Source organism: Heloderma suspectum, chromosome 6 (assembly GCF_057233095.1).
Source record: "Heloderma suspectum isolate Gila_16-S chromosome 6, 16-S_ref, whole genome shotgun sequence".
In the NCBI taxonomy this organism is placed as follows: Eukaryota; Metazoa; Chordata; class Lepidosauria; order Squamata; family Helodermatidae; genus Heloderma; species Heloderma suspectum.
The window spans coordinates 6,780,952-6,798,059 of NC_139463.1; the positions used below are offsets into that span (position 1 = coordinate 6,780,952).

The window sequence follows — 17,108 nt, forward strand, 5'->3', positions numbered from 1 at the left end:
ATCTTATGTTTTGAGTCAGGAGGAGTTGCGTAGCACACCCGCACAGGTGCAGCCGCCATGAAAGGCGGATGCTCCCTGGGACAGGAATGGTCGTAGTGTGTGTGTGTGTGTCTGTGTGCGTGCGTGCGTGCGTGCGCATGCCCCCGCCCCGGCCTTTCATTTCCCAAAGAGAAGCTTTTCTTGTGACCCGTTCATTTGCTTGGCTTGACGTTTGGCCACCGTTTGAACATTACTGAAATTAGTTTCCTACTTAGCCTCTGAGTAATAGTTTCTCTCATGTTTCTTGCTCTTCAATAACTGATGGTAAACGATGATTTTTTCCCTTTAGGTGTTTTTGCCCCATCAGCCACTCCCATCCTATTCACCCACTGGTAAGGGTTTCAGAATTCGTTCTCTTTTCCCGCCCCCCCTCCTTGTGTTCACTGGTTTGGTTTCTGGCCCTCTTTTAGCCTAACTTTCCAGCCTCTCCTTTCCTCATAGGCCAGTTCTGCACCGATTCGGACTTTGTCACATCTTCATTGCCGGTGATGGATGAAGGGTCACTCTATTCCGGCTGGCTGGCACAACCTTCTCCAGCCTCTCTACAGCCTTTGACCCAGTGGACCACCTACCCAGATTATGTGTCGCACGAAGCAGTCACCTGTCCATATACAGCGGACATGTACGTCCAGCCCGTGTGCCCCAGTTACACGCTCGTTGGAACATCTTCGGTGCTGACTTATGCCTCCCAGCCGCTCATCACCAACTTTGCGGTGAGTTTGGCTTCCTCCGTGGAGCAGGCCAGTTCCTCGAGTAGTGCTATGGACCGGGCTGTATGATGGTCTGGTACAGCTGCTAGTAACCTCAAGACTGGATCACCGCAATGCGATCTACATGGGGCTGCTCCTAAGGCTGCTCTGGAATCTGGAGTTAGTGCAGAATGCAGCAGCTTGGCTGTTGCTGGAACCTGCCCCTTTTTCAGCATGCAACTCCTTTGCTGAGAGAACTGCACTGGCTGCCTATTCGCCACCAGGCCAGGTTGAAGGTTTTGTTAGTAGTGTACAAAGCCCTAAGCAACTTGGGACCAGGATACCTGAGAGAGTGCCTTCTCCCTTATCAACCTGCCCAGTCACTAAGGTCATGAGAGGGCATGCTCCTGGTGGTTCCACATGGACCTATGGCCCGATTGGAATCCACCTGGAGAAGAGCCTTCAGTGTGGTGGCCCCCTTTCTATGGAACTCCCTGCCCCTGGAGGTCAAATGGGCACAAACGTCTTTATTTCAGGAAGCCTTCCTTGACTGACCAGCCATGGTATTATTGAAATTCTGATTCTTTAAAAAAAATATATACAAATTTTAACATGGAGTTTTATTCTTTTATCTTGTCTTGTATCTTTTATTGCTTACTGCTCTGGAATCTGTCTAGATGTGGAGCATTATATAGTGTTGTAAATAAATAAGATGGTCTAGCTCAGCCCTTTCCAACCTGGCACCCTCCCAATGGGTTGGATTGCAACTGAGAATGATGGGAGTGGCAGTCCAACACATCAGGAATGGACCAAGTTGAGGAAGGCTGGTTTAGCTGTTGCATTTGTAAGGGTTTCTTGCACATTTGAGCCTCTCTCTAATCCAGGGGTACAGAACCTCAGGCCTGGGGGCCAAATCCAGCCCTCCAGGGTTTCCCAGGGGGTCATGCCCCTTCCCCTGACTCCACCCCATTTCCCCCAACCACTGCTGGTTTGGTGGTTTCCAGGCATTCCTGCAGTTTTTTCCCCATTCTGAAAGGTTGAAACGCGTCTCCTGATGCTGAGTTACTGTCAGTAAGAGCTCTGAGATACAATAAGCTAGCGTTTTTCTGTATCACCGGCCCTCCCCTTTTACCTTTTGACCTGCCCCCTTTTGCCTTTGGCTCCGCCTTCCACTGGAAGCACACACACACACACACGCACGCACCTGAAAGCTTCTACAAAGTGGAATTCAGCCCCAGGCATCCCTGTTCTAGCAGTCTTGGCATGACAAATGAATATTGCTATCGCATAATTGCGAATGCACAAATGTCATGAGGGTTGACTCCACCACAGTGTAAAGTGAGGTAGCTGCTATATTTTACTAGTGGAAATACATCAGGTATCCAAATGCCTTGGGCCAGCTCTGTACATTCTAGCCAACATATTTAAGTGAATATTTAAATGAATTTAAAATCCAAAATCTGTTGCCCAGTTTTGCCATTTAAGGTGAAATTTTCGATTTGAAATTCACATTTCAAATGTGAAATGTTTCCCTCAAGACTGCACATCAGTAATAATAATAATAACAACAGCAGCAGCAGTGTCAGTCGCTATTAAATCTTGGGTGCTTGCCTCCTAGTTACAGATGTACAGTTTTGTTACCTCCATTCCATCTGTGTTTCACAGATTGTCAGGCAACTTTCATTTCATTGTCTGTGCATTGACAGAATCAGATTCTTTTCAGCAATGTACAAGAATTCTGGAGGTTCTGGAGGTGACGGACTCGACCTTGGGGGAGCTGGGGGTGGCGACGGCTGACAGGAAGCTCTGGCGTGGGCTGGTCCATGAAGTCACAAAGAGTCAGAAGCGACTGAGCGAATAAACAACAACAACAAGAATTTACTTCCACTTGCACTAATGTGCATTAATGCAAGTGCGAATTTACACAAATCCACCCCCCAAGTCTGCAGAATCCACACAACTTGAAAAAAGCCAATCCACAGTAGAATCCACAAGTCGGATTCATAGAAATCCAAATTCATTTGAATCCATCGGGGATTTCTCCAACATCTCCATTTCTAGCACATCCAATCACAAGGCATTGGGCAGCTAGCCTGTCTTTTCTTTTTTAATGATTTTTTTCTGGTAAGAAAAAAAGATGGAGGAAGCAGTGGGAAAACACAAGAAACTTACAAATTTAAGATGACATCTGGATCCGCTGTGAAATTCCATGACTGAGACGGGGCAACTGCACAAGAAATGCCTTGTCTGGAAGCATTCATCAAGCAGTTGTCAAATCTCAAATGTTGAAATCAAGTATCAATGACTGCCAAGTACACAGTATGAAGTATCCACTGAGTATTCAGCAAATATCTGAATACCCGGTGAATATTGGATATCAGAATCCTCAGGGGACCATCACAGGGAGAATTCTTTGGACACAAATTCTCTTCAGCTCTAATATAAGGACAGACTGTTACTGAATGAAACCTCCTTGTGCGAGAAAGAAGAAATATCTTTAGGTGATCTTTGTTTGCTGCTCAGGAAAAAAGAAAGAGGCAGATTGAGAGAATGAGAGAGAGAGAGGGAGAGAGAGAGAGAACACTGTCATCACTTTACAGCATAGGTTTTCACTAAACAAGGAGTCTCGTGGTTCCGATTCGCAGCTTGTGAACAGCTGTAATTGAAGAGAGCCATAAATTGCATTGTTCTGTCTTGTTACCCAGAATATCGAATATCGGATTTGAATATTACAAGGAAGAACCTGGTTTTTTCCCCACTCTGTTTCAGCATGATATTTTCACAACGTTATCTGGAGCTGCATTTTGAATGCAATTCATAATCATTTTATTTGATGGCTTTCAGGGTGCTTTACATAAATTTAACCAAAAAGAAAACCCCATACCCTTCTGTAAACTGCCCAGAGAGCTTTGGCTATTGGATGGTTTAGAAATGTAATAAAATAATAACACACACCAGAATGAAACCATTTTTAAAAGGGTAACTAAGTGGATGATCTAGAAATGCCTGGCAAACAAAAATGTCTTCAGAGCGGAAGATTGCTGCCAACGCCCAGCAAAGAACTGATGGATCTCCCATTGACTTGAGACATGATGGCTGGGGAAATCCCAGGTGGGGCTTGAATGCACTGGTCCAGTATGGCGCCCGCTCTGAGAAATGGGCAATGTGGAACACAGCATGCTGCGGATTCAAGTCCCAGTGGAATGGGACCCAAACCCAGAGGAGGTGCTAGACAAGCCAGGCAGAGGGCCTAGGCCTCCAGTGTGCCCACAGACCCTTCTGTTGGCTCCTGCTAGGCTCACTGCCCCTCCTGACTGCCAAGTGCACTGATTTTTTTTTATTTTTAAAATTTATTATTTTTAACTGGAGGCTGGCATGCTGCAAAGTGAAGGGCTGCCCTGCAGCACCATCTTTATTTGGGTTCAAAATTGCTCAGAGCCCACCTCCGCCTTGCACTTCGGTTCTTGGCAAGTTACTTATCTTTTAGTCTCACCAGCTCACCTTCTAGGAAATGAGTGCTTTGTGACTGGCCATGCCTACCATGGCAGCCATGTTGTGAATGATCAACACCCCCCCACCTGTGACAGCCATTTCGTGAGGGCACCCTCAACTCTCTCTCAAAATTCTGAATGTGCCCACTAACCCAAGAAGGTTGGGGACCCCTGGCCTAGGCAGAGCTAAGAGAGAAGGCAGACAGAGGGAGCGGCAAACAAGCTGTAGTAACAGTTGTGCAGTAAGGTAACTTTCAGGTGCTTCCAGATGGAGGGTTCCTCGCACTACCAGTCAGAAGACTTTGTGCAGCCATTCTACCTTTCCCTCCTTAATGGAGGCTCACCTGGAAGCACCCTTAGGGCACAGTCCTATCGACTGCACCCCCAGTGATTGGATGCCTCTGAACTCAGAGGCATCCAATCATCCAACGCAGGGTGGGAGGAGCGGTGGTGGCAGGGCTGGCCCTATCACTAGGTAGAGAGTGAGGCAACCGCCTCAGGTGGCAGCTGCTAAGAGGCAGCTGTGGTAGTCCCCCAGACATTCTAGTCTCTTAGGAGGGCAAAGCTGTGTGTGCTTCACAGCCTGGCCTACATCCTCAGGTGTGATGAAGGACTCTGTCCTGGTGCAAGTGTTGAAGTAAAGTTCAAGTGCCAGTCTGGTTGGCTTCTATACCTGGAATGGAAGGGGGCACCATCTTGTCCTTTGCCTCAGGCAGCAAAATGTCTTAGTCTGGCCCTGGGTGGAGGCAATCTTCACCTCCCTGTCCTCCTGCCCTGCAGATTTCGCCAGATGGACTTCTTCGCCCTTCTAGCAAGGGCACATCAGAAGGGGAGGGGAAAAGGCTGGAGGAGACTCAGGATAACTCGTATCCTGGCCTCTCCAACCTCCTCTTCTCTCCGCTCACCAAAACACCCCTTTTTACCCCTCTCTGAGGTCAACCTCGGAGGACAACCGGCATGGTTCTTTCCACACTGGCTGAAGGGGAGCAGGGGCAGATCTCCATCTCCCCCTTCTGAGGTTGTAGCGCTGTCTCCAACCTCAGAAGGGGAATCCAGACAGTCCTATGGTCCCTGGGATTGCTCTCATAGACTGGATTAAATGGTCTTATGCCACCCTACTTCAGATGGTAATATGTATTGTTCCACTTACTTCCAAATGTGGCGAGTCAGTCCTGCTGTGCTTGGGGGCCCCGCTGGCTCATTCTGCTGAGTGGAGCCCTGGGCTTCTGTCCCAAAGTCCTGCCATGATGGCGCCACTGCACAGGAAGCTGCCTTATACCTGGCCACACTCGTTGTCCACCTAGCCCAGTACCCTGAGTGGCAGGGGCTCGCTGGCTGAAGTTTTCCCCATCACCTATTAGTTGATCTTTCTGAAACTGGAGATGCCAGGGTTTGAATAGGCAACCTTCTGAATGCAGAGCACATGCGTTATCACAGTTACCTTGTATTTATTTTTTGCCCAGGCATTTATTTAATGGCATCAGTTAACATAATTTATTCCATTATTAGCTCAGGGAACTTTCATGGTTCTCCTTCCACCGTTGTTTTATCCTCCCAGCAGCACCGTGAGGTAGGGGAGACTGGGAAGACTGCAATCTGGAAAGGTGGCTAAGAAATGTTTTAAATAAAAAATATTTAGGCAAAACAACGGGCCCAACATCACCTAGGAAACTTCAGGACCAAGTGAAGATTTGAATCCAGGTCTCCCCAGGTCTCCCCTAGTCCAAAATCTAACCCAGGGGCGAGTGACGTGAGTCCCTCCAGATGTTTTGGACTATGACTCCCATCAGCGTGCCTCATTGGCTATGCTGGCTAGGGCTGATGGGAGTTGTAGGCCAAAACACCCCTGCTCTAACCACTGCATCCCACTGGCTCCCTTGTTGAGTTATGTTGCTCTGTGTTGGCGCTTGCTGTGTGTTGCTGTTGCTGTTTTTAGTGGGGTTTAATCTTAATTGTTGATCGTCTTGCTTTTTAACTGTCATATTGTTTTAATGGTGATTTGTTATAAGATGCCTTGGAGACCTTACGACTGAAAGGCCGGAAACAAATAAATATGTGTGTGAACAAGCTGCAGCTGTGTGCAAAACTCTTAGAGAAATTCAACTGATGGCTCACTCTGTTTTATCTTGAACAGGCAAGACCCAACTCCGCACCCGCTGTCTTGCCTCACCTAGATGTGATGGACCAGCAAGCACCTCTGAGCTACTTCCCATGGACTCAGCCAATCTCAACACTACCAGCACCTTCCCTGCAGTACCAGCCAGCTTCGACCACCATCCATGCACCCCAGTTTGTCCCTCTCCCTGTTTCAGTCCCAGATCCGGTCCCCCAGGAGCTGGAGGATGCAAGGAAGGAGATGGGCACCCTGACCATCGAGAAGCTCCTACTTCAAGATGAAAACAATGGCACCTATGATTTAAACAGCACTCTCCCTGTCGAAGGACTTTAAAGCTCAGGGTTTCAGCCAAGAGGGATGGTGTGATGTTTCTCAAATCTTTGCAGTTCAAGAGGAATTCAGTTCTCTCTCTCTCTTTCTCAGGGTGTTTTCAGACAAAGCTTTTATTGTGCAATCGCCCTGCCTCCTTCATGGAATTTGACAGGGGGTCCAGACAATGTTGTCTTTCATTTGTAGCCTTCCTGTGCTTTCCCACCACTCCTTCCATCTTTTTTCTTTCCACAAATCCATTAAGGAGGAAAAGGCCAAAGAGCTGCACAAGGCCCTTTGCTTGGTCGTGCTTAGAGCCCTCTCTGGAAGCACCCTCCGACGTGAAATTCCAGCTTGTTTCATGCTGAGCCTCTTCCCGGGGTTTTGGAAACATTGCGGGGAAATGCCGGTGTCTTTGGGCATCCCTTCAGCACCCCATGGTTTGGCAAAGAAATAGCACCCTCTGGTCTTGCCCTAGGAATGCTATACCGCACTTCCTCCTAATTAGCTGTGTAGCCGCTAAGGTCCTTCCTTCTAAATGAGGAATTAGGACATGGAAAGAAGAAGGTGGCAGTGATCAGGCAGGCTATGACAAAGAGATGTCAACTTAAGTGCAATCTGGAAAGCCCAGTCCTCCTCCATTCCTATGGGCAGGGGCAGGCCAACTCAAGAGGTGGTCCACTGGGTTCCAGAGGCTTCCAAATTCAGGGAGTCCTGTTGTTGTTGGCCTACTCTAGAAAACCCTCATGGAGACAGATGGAGGACACAATTGCTCACGTTCTCTCTCAGGGCCAGCATCAAGGATAGGAACAGTGGGACACTTGCCAAGGGCCCACACTTCAGCCAGCGTGGGCCTGCTGACAAGAGCTCCCTGGACTTGCTTCTCCTCTTCACCCGTGCAACCTGCTTGTTCGCCTGCCTCTTGCTCTGGCCCAGTGGTGGTGAGAAGGAGGAGGTGGAGATGCCATGGCCTGGTTGCTCCCTGGCTCTCTGCCTGTCAAGCAAGCAAGCGAGAGCCATGAGGAGGAGGAGGAAGAGAAGGGAGAAGGGAGACTCACTCATCCTCAGCCAGCATGGCCAACAGAGGGCATCAAGTTGGGGAAAGCTAGATTGAATTATCACAACCTGTTAGACTCTTGCAAAACTCACTTAAAATGCCATTTCATATTAATGTATTTTTCACCTTTAAAAGGTACTGAAGGTCTCATTTGTCTCTGGAAACATGTTTTTAAAAAATCTTTGATGTTTAGATGTCAGGCCTATCTTACGTGTTTTATTGCACTAATCAAGATATTCAGAGTTCCTTGTAAATATTTAACTGAGATAAATCCATTACGATTATGGAAAGGCAAGCTGGGCTTCTGCTGTTTTTGAAATCTCTGGATTGAGGTTTTTTTTAAAGACTAGTGCTGTATGTCTTTCAGAGAAAATAATAAAATTTCGCATTGATGTAGCACATTTGAAATGTTCAGAGGTCTTCACACACACATTCCCATCAAAACCACTTCTGGGATGGGCAATTACATATTGCCAAAAAAGTTGATAAAAGGGGATACAGATTTGCATTAAATTTGCATATGCTAAATAATGTGTATAACTGCACAATTATAAATAATTTCTGTAATTTAAAAAGAAATAGCCTATATCTACCCACAGTGGGAAAACATGGTGTCCAGGTGAGCTGTGTGCCTGTCGCTCAGTTTGCTGTCCAGGTATTAACTGTGATGGGCAACTTAAAGGCCCTGGCTGCTCTCTCTTTTTAGGATGCTTTATCTTTGAACTTGACTTGGACTCGACAGCCATTCAAATAGAGGTCTGTTGCTGAAGCCCTGCTAATAAGAGGACTTTCTTCCGTAAAGCAGGACACATGTCTGCCCTAAACACTTACCACATAATGGATTACTTACACAGATACTGCTTCTTTGTCAGGAACTTCAGGTTCCCCACCTGCATACCATTTGGTAAGCGCTCATGGCTTCTTCTTTCTTTGAAGAAATATATGCGCCATGGGAACATGTATGTGGCAAAGTAGACACATTTGCGTTCCTCACAGCCCCTGGAAGTAAGTTAGTTACTTCCTACCACTAGCATGAACATAGCTTATGTTGCATAGGCCAGGGAAGTGGTTACTACGGCACAGTGCTAAGATAACCCCCCTTCCTTGACCATGCAACATGTCCTATTAGAACAACCCTTTCAAGGGAGAGGGGATTGAGCAGAAGACATTCCACTCTCCTGTCCTCATTCCACTCCCAAGGAATAGTGGAGCAGCTTTGCCAATGGGACTGGCATCAAGGGTAGGCATGGTTGGGCATCTGCCAAGGGACCACATCCAAGCAGGGGCCCATTCACTAGAGCCCCCTGGACACAATTGCTCTCTCTCTCAGGGCCAGCATCAGGGATAGGCACAGTTGGACACTTTATTTATTAATTTATTTATTACATTTATACCCCGCCTTTCCCCCTCTTTTAAGGAACCCAAGGCGGTGTACATAATCTTCCTCCTCTCCATATTATCCTCACAACAACAACCCTGTGAGGCAGGTTGAGCTGAGAGCCTGTGACTGGCCCAAAGTCACCCAGTGAGCTTCCATGGCCAAGTGGGGACTAGAACCCGGATCTCCTGACTACCAGTCCAACACTCTAGCCACTACACCACACTAGCCAAGGGCCCTCACCTCCACTCACTCACAAGAGTCCCTCTTCAGTATCACAATCTGCTTGTTCACCTGCCTCTTGCTCTGGCAATGGCAGTGAGAAGGTGGACCCCCTGAGGGAGGGGGCCCGTGGAGGGTGTCTTCCCCAAGGGCCTTCCAAAGCCTGGGGCTGGCACTGATTGGCAGCTGCACCAACAGAGATAAAAGGAGGACTGTGGAGGTGGAAAAGCTCTCAAGGGGAACTTGTTCCACTGAGCCACAGTACTCCACAGAGTGCCCCGTGAAACTGAATCCTTGTAAAGAAAGGAAACCTTTCCAATGTATACTCAGCGTTATCTTGGCAAATGCCATTGCTTCATTTCCGAAAGGACTGTTGACATTCCAAACTTTCATACTGTAAAGTTTTTATCACATGTACAATACAACAATCTGGTGGCAAACATTGTTTGCAGGACCTGAGGGCCAACCAGAGTAGTAAACGAGTTGTTTAAGACTCTTCCTTCACCCCCACTCCCATCTCCATTTTCAGCCTGGACCTCAGCTGCCCGACCTACAATCCGCTCTTTGTTCTGGCGAAAGAGCTGATTTAATGGAATGCCCCATAGTAATTCTTCGGCTAAAGACCAACAAGGTCTGACATGTTGAACGGAGGCAGTTGGCTCTAGTTCTGTAGGCTTGAACCCGAATGATCCAGATTGCCCACACAGACATAACTGTACGGCCTTCACTTCTCTGAGGATGCTTCCAGATGGATGCCTCCTAGCACCACCGTTTGTCTTTCGCTCCTTAACATATTTTTTTGGGGGGAGGGGGGTGTTGGTGCTGGTAAGAAAGAGGACAGAAGAGGCAGTTGGAACCTAGCTGGCTGGCTACTCACTGCACTTTGCCTGGACGAGGCACCCAGGAAGTGCCTCAGAAGAAGATCTTGAAGTCCAGGTAGCCACGGAGACAAGCAATTCTTCTGGCATGCTGGTTCCCAGTTCCAAAGGAAAACTTGTACTCTGCTGAGGTCTGAAAATAGGGAAAAGGACTTCAGGCGGAAGAGAAGGGTCACTCTATCCCACATTGATAAAAGCTAGCAGAGCCATTCATTTCAGGTACTTCCAGGTGAGGCTTTTGTTGTGCAATCGTCCTGCTTCATTCATGGATGCTTATAGTGGGTCCAGACATCATTGTCTTCCATTAGTAAGCCTCCTGTGTTTTCCCACCAGATCTGCTTCTTCTTACCCCAGAAAATCTGTTAAGGAAGGAGAGGTGGAATAGCTGCACAACACCTTATGCTTAGGAGTGCAAGGCACCATCTGCCTGGAAGCACCCCTCATGCCCACATCGCTGTTAAACCGCCGCACACGCACATACCCAGAAGGCTTTCTTGCAACGTGAGCATAAAGCTTTGACGTTTGCATTAGCAGGGTGTGACAGAGCAGCAAGGCAATTCTGAGTTTTGCTCTTCGGGATGGCAGCCTCAAGTCCATGGACACGGGAAGGGGGCGTCCAGCTGCGCAAACACTGCATTTGCTTCTATCACAGATGAATATTCCACAGGGCCGACGTAGGCTGTCCTGAGGCTTGAGGGAGGAGAGCACGCATGCAGCTCTGCCATGCCCACCCACCTCACCACATTGCCGCCCTGCCGCATCTCCCCCCTTCCCTTCCATCACTGCAGTCGGCATGTTCATCTGGCCCAGTCAAAAGTGGAAGGAAGGAGGTGCGGCAACAGATGCCGCGGCCTGCTCGCTCCCTGGCTCTCTGCCTGCCAAGCAAGCCGGAGGGAGCCATGATGAGAGAGAGGAGGAGGAGCAAGCACAGCTGGAGATGATGGTGGTGAGAAGGTGGACTCCCAGAGGGAGGGTGTCTTGCCCAGGGCCCTCCAAAATCTGGAGCCCACACTGTATGAACTAGAGCCCGGGGTCATCCCATGAAGCTGACTGGGGGGAGATTCCGGACAGACAAAAGGAAATCCTCCATCACACAGAGCATTGTCACCTTATGGGATTTGCTACCACAAGATGTAGTGACAGCCACCACCACAGATGTGTTTAAAGGGGGATTAGACGAATGAATGGAGGACAGAACTCTCTCGCCGTGATGGCTCTGTGGAATCTTCACAGCAGCATACCACTGAATACCAGTTGCTCTTGAGCAAAACCAAGACAGCACCCGTGTGCTTCCTGAAGGCATCAGTTCGTCCACTATGTGAGACAGGATGAGATGGACCTTTGCTCTGATCCAGACAGGCTCTTCTGATGTCGTTATAGCAATGGCCATTGCATGCCAGCAATCTAACACTGTGAAACACTAAACGCCACTGCATGTCAGCCATGCAATGCAGTCGTTGCTCCATGTTCGGCTAGAAAGCAGATTCCTTCCAAGTCCTGCAAGGACGAGGGCCTTTCTATTATTGCAAATGATCTCTCCCAGTCAACAAGCCAGGTGTGTCTATTCTGTCCCTCAGGAAATGCCGCCCGCTGGTAATCAAAGCAGGCAGCTTTTTAACTGTAGACCTGACGCATACAAATATTTACTGTATCGCTCCGGAACCTGAGAGTTATAAAGACAAGGCATTTAAGTAGGAGAAAGGCAAGACAGAGGAGTGAGCCACTGAAAAGTAATGGGTGGCCCCAAGTCACATTTTACAAGAGATACAAGGAAATTACCTATAGGCAAGATTCTTATCTTTTTCCTTTTGAAACAAAAAATGTTCCTGCACATGCCCACTGGCGCTTACAGCTGGCTCCCAAGCGCGGGGGCTGCAGGCCTGTACAGCAGCCATGACCTTGCTTAATAAAGGATTGGTGGTTGAACTCATAACTCCACTTGAGGGTGCAATCCTATGCATGTTAAGACAGAAAAAGTCCTACCATTTCCAGCATCCCCCAGCCAGCATAGCTGGCTGGGGCATGCTAGGAATGGTAGGACTTTTTTTTTCTGTCTAAACATGCATAGGATTGCATCTTTAAGCAGTGATGAACAGACTCGTTTTGATGGCCTTTAAAAATAGACTATTTTATAGAGGCTAGGACAATGGATGGATATTAGCCACAACTGGTTCACACGTAACGTTAACCCATGGTTTCGGTTGTTGGATTCTGGGTTGTCATGATGTGTGAACATAGCCGTGCTAACAAGCCATGGTTTGTTAGCCATGAACAAAAGAGAACCCATGTGTGAACCAGGACATTACCTAAGGATAACCTCCATGTACAGAGACTCCAAAATACAAACATTGTGGACAAACAGCAGCAGAAGGCCATCCATCACCTTCATGACTGGTCATCACCGGTAACAGGATACTGGACTAGATCAGCTGGACCTTTGGTCTGATCCACCAGGTCACTTATTATAAAGGATCAGTTGTACCCACGGTGCAGTAGCAACTAGCCATGGCAGCCAAGAATAGAACCTCCACAGTCAAGGGTAGTAGACCTCTGAGCTCCAGAAGCTGGTAATAAACAGGGGGAAAGCCATCATGCCCATTCCACGTGGCTGGCCACTATTGAGAATATGTTTGCAAAATTACATGGACCTTGGTCCAATCCAGTGAGGCAATTCCTGTGTCCTTCAGTTCTCAGTATGCCTCTAATGTTTGACAAATAAACAGTACAGGCTTTTCTACGTCATGTTTTGAACTGCCATGTAATCGAGGCTTGTGCTTCCATACTTTTTGCAGGATTTAAGATCGGCTCCTTTACATGTTTTTCCCCCCCGGGGGTTTCTTACTCTTCCTTTCTATACGTTCCATTGCACAACCACTAAGCGGCATTGTGATTTAGCGGAATTGCGCAAATACACCAGGGTTTCATGCCACCATTCAAGGAAATAACAGACATTCCTCATTAGAAAAGAAGTGCTATAATGCTTGCAAAGAACTGTGGAGGATGGATGAGTGCACAATAATTGCCTCATGTAGAAAGGCTCTAAGTTTCTCATTCAAAGTGGCAGTGGACAAAGCTTCATAAGCTAGCTACTTCTTTGGGCCTGATGGCACAGCCTGCCAAAGAATTTCTGAAGTCAACACTTGCATTACCCTGCAATCCAAATTGTCATAAAATTTCACCTTCAAGTGTTTCTAGGTGAGGCTTATATTGTGCAGTCACACTCCCTCGTTTATGGAATTTTGCAGGGGGTCCAGATTTCATCATTTCCCATTTGTAGCATTTCTGTGTTTTCCCATTGCTTCTTCCATCATTGTTTCTTATCAGAAAAAAACACTAAGGAGGAAAAGATGGAATCGCTGTGCAGTGCCTTTGGATTGGTAGCACCAGGAACTCTCCATCGGGCAATGCCCCTTATCACATACCTCCCCTGATGATTATTTCCAGAATGTTAAACTTCAGTCCACGCTGCCAGCGTTTGAAGATCTCTGTGTATGTTGCTATAATCTTTTGAAAAGGTTAATATGTGCATCTCTCTGTGCAGTTATCTCTGCTCACCCTCCTGCCCCCAGCCAAACTCAAGCTTTGTAAAGCAGGGAGCCTAAAAGGTCTGTTCTTACAAAGCCTCTTGAACATGGATGGAGGCTATGCCTTTGGCTGTGCGAAAGGGGCCAACCCGTTTATCTTTTCTTAACATCATTCATTCAATAGTTCTGTGTGTCCCCCGCTCCCTGCCCCGCCCCACATATACACAATTCTTCCGTTATCTTTCTGGAGCCATTGCATGGGGCAATAACTCATCCATTAAAGAATGTATGTCTGCCACCATCTGCTGATAATTCTGGAAATTATCTGTCTGCATTGATAGAATCACCTGCAAATTGCAGGTTTATCTCTGCAGAGTCTTTGGAACATGCATCCCACCCACCTCCCTCAAGGAAAAGACAACCTTTTCCTTCGCCTTTTTTCCAGTAGAAGAATTTGAATAATTTCTGAACCAGCAGCACCTGGTCCTCCTTTTTTGGCCCAGAGTTGGGGAGAGTGCCAGAGTTTCCCACATATTATCCAACCAGGGGAGGCTGGTGGGTCCAGTTTCAGTGGGGTGGAAATGCCACTTTGGGTTTTAGTTACAACCAGCCAGAAGTCTAAAGTACCTATCCAAGGTGCTGAACCATGTCCCTAAAGGGGGTCCAGCACCTTGAATAGCTCCTTTAGACTCCTGACTGGTTGTAATTAAAACCCAGAATGGAATATCCACCCCACCGAAACTGGACCCACCGGCCTCCCCTGCGTCCAACCTGATTTCTTAACCTGACCCCTTCCCACATTCACATGAACATGCGTAGACAGTGGAGAGTGGTCAGGATTGCACCCTCTGCTCTTGCTTCTGCCCCCTATGTTCATTCACCATAACTTGTGCAGGGGTGTGTACACTACAAGAAACATTAGGGATGTAAGCCTTTCCCAATATGGTGCCCTCCAGTTGTTTTGCACTACAACTCCAGGATTCCTGACCATAGGCCATGCTAGGTGGGGCTGATGGGTGTCGAAGTGTAAAATGTCTAGAGGCTAGCAGGGTGGGGACAGCTGGTTCAGGCTCTGTCCATGTAACCGGTGCTGCTTCCTTTTTGAGGGTTCCCAGTCCCAACACAGGCTGAGCCTACAGGTGGAGCGTTTGGGCTGTGTCCAGTGTTGGGAATAGTTAGAATAGACTGGAGCAGTGCACAAATGGGGGATTGAAATTCTCCACCCTATTTGTGGGCAGAGAAACTGAGAAGACAATTTCACCGAATTTCTCCAGGGGCAGAAGAAATTATCCTACAGTTTCTCACGGGTAGGGCTCACCACTGGCAGGGGTTGTAGCACAGATTCTTTCTTCTTTCCTAGTATTGTGCCAAAATCTGTCCTCCAGTTTCTTGAAAGTTTTCTTCCCCATGAAAGAGGCTTCATTTTTCTGCTTCATTCTCAGGGTGTTTTATAATTTATTTTGAATTTCTTCTGGTCATCTTTTTGAGCTTCCTAATCCCTGCAAGGTGGCCAAGGGTGCTGTGTGTGTGTGTGTGTGTGTGTGTGTTTTCTTTCTATTACACATCTCTCCATTGCTCTGCAGCCTCCCAAACTGCCTGCGCTTCCTGATCTGAAAAACGTCTAGCGGAAAAGTTACCTCATGACATCTTCCCCTGGGCTTTAATTTAAGTGTGGGAAGCCGAGGAGGCTACAGGCTGCCAGAGAGATTATTGTACAAAGGCAGAATGCACACATACACACTCCTCAGCCACCTCATAAATAAGGTATTTGAAAACCTGAAACCTGAACCCAACTCATGAGGTTTTCTTCAAAATGTTCTTCTCCCTTGAATTTCTTTTCGAAAGCAATTTCTTTTCAATCAAATTGAATGAGAATGGTTGAAAAATATGTGAAAGACGTTTTCAGGATAGCACAAGAACAGACCCATTGCAATGAATGGGAGTTAAGTTAGACTAACATTGAACCCATAGGATACGACCCTTTCTACATACACAGGCTCTTTCACACATTATTCACGTTGTACACCACCTTGGTGGCTTTTTAGCATATGAGGCAGTATACAAAGGTTAATAATAAATAAATACATTATGCTGAATGTGTGTGGGAGGGGGCAGTGGAAGCAAGGGCAGCAGGGGATGAAAAGGAGAAGCCGGATCCCAAATGGTTAGAACCAAAATGGTTCTCCATCTTCTTAGAGCTGTCAAGTGAGATAGTTGGAAAAAGTGGATATCTGTTTCTTTGTAGGCCTCCCCCACCCCCCAATGCAGCACAGTATGGTGGTGGACTTGTGTGGTAGTAGAATCGCATGCTCCATTCAGAGTATGAAGGGGAATTGCATTTCTGAATGCTCCCCTCACATTCAAAAACAAAAACAACTCCCTGTAGCCAGCCCTACCATTAGGCAGAGTGAATCAGCTGCCTCAGGCAGTACCTGCCTCCCGTCTTTTCTCTTACTGCAGAAAATCTGTTAAAAGGAAAAAGTTGCACAATGCCTTCTAATCAGTAGCGCTGAGAGCTCTCTCCACATCTGGAAGCACCCAGAATGGATTGCAGACAGCTCTTAAAAACTATCATTAGGACATTTAAAAACAGGAAATTTCTCCAAATGCCCAGCAGGAGTCACTGTATCATCCATTTATTGCCTGAGCTGAGCTGATGCATATTTTTCCAAAGCCAAATTCGATGTTAACGCACAAAAGCAAGTAATGAAAGCCTCCCCTTCTGTTTTCTTGGGTGTACAGCTTCAGAAGGGAGCAATGAGAAGCAGTCTGCCTCCTTTCTGCTCCCCCCTGCCCCCATGTAATTTGTTTCAGATGCATGCTTACGTGGAGACCAATATAACTCAGAATCACAACAGACCAGGAATTTGGGGCTGGGGTGTAGCTTACAACTCCTGGTTGTAGGTATAACGACTGAGCCGTCTGGGAACCAAGTCCTATGAGGAATGGTTGAAAGTTTAGCCTGGAGAAGGAAAGATTAAGAGGAAACATGATAGTGGCCTTCAAGGATCTGAAGAGCAATCGGGCAGAAGATGGAGCAGGCTTGTTGATCCAGAAAGCAGGACATGAACCAATGGGTAGAAATGGCAGGGAAGCCAATTTTGGCTAAAGTTTCGGAGAAACTTCCTAACAGCAGGAGCTGTTTAACCCTGGAAGAGACTGCCTGTGGAAGTGGTGGATTCACCTTTGCTAGATGTATCTAAGCAGAGCCTGGATAGCCATCTCTCAGGGATGCTGTAGGTGTAAGATTTCTGCACTGAGCAGAGAGTTGGACTAGATGATCCCCAGGTCCCTTCCAATGCTAACATTCTGTGATTCTGTGTGGACAAGCTGGTCTGGAAGACACTTCAAACTATCTGTCATTGTACTGTGAGAATGAAAGCAACAAAAACACACCTGCACCAA

The 17,108-nt window shown here is 47.3% G+C and overlaps 1 protein-coding gene across 1 annotated transcript in view; it reads left to right on the forward strand.

The window, feature by feature from the left end:
• The window catches only part of POU2AF1 (POU class 2 homeobox associating factor 1), a 35,629-nt gene extending 27,525 nt beyond the window's left edge, over positions 1–8,104 (forward strand). The window contains exons 3-5 of the mRNA XM_084807210.1: positions 329–371; positions 481–752; positions 6,354–8,104. Coding sequence (XP_084663336.1) covers positions 329–371; positions 481–752; positions 6,354–6,668 — 630 coding nt within the window. The 3' untranslated portion in view covers positions 6,669–8,104. The remainder of the gene's footprint in view (positions 1–328; positions 372–480; positions 753–6,353) is intronic.
• The last annotated feature ends 9,004 nt before the right edge of the window (positions 8,105–17,108 follow it).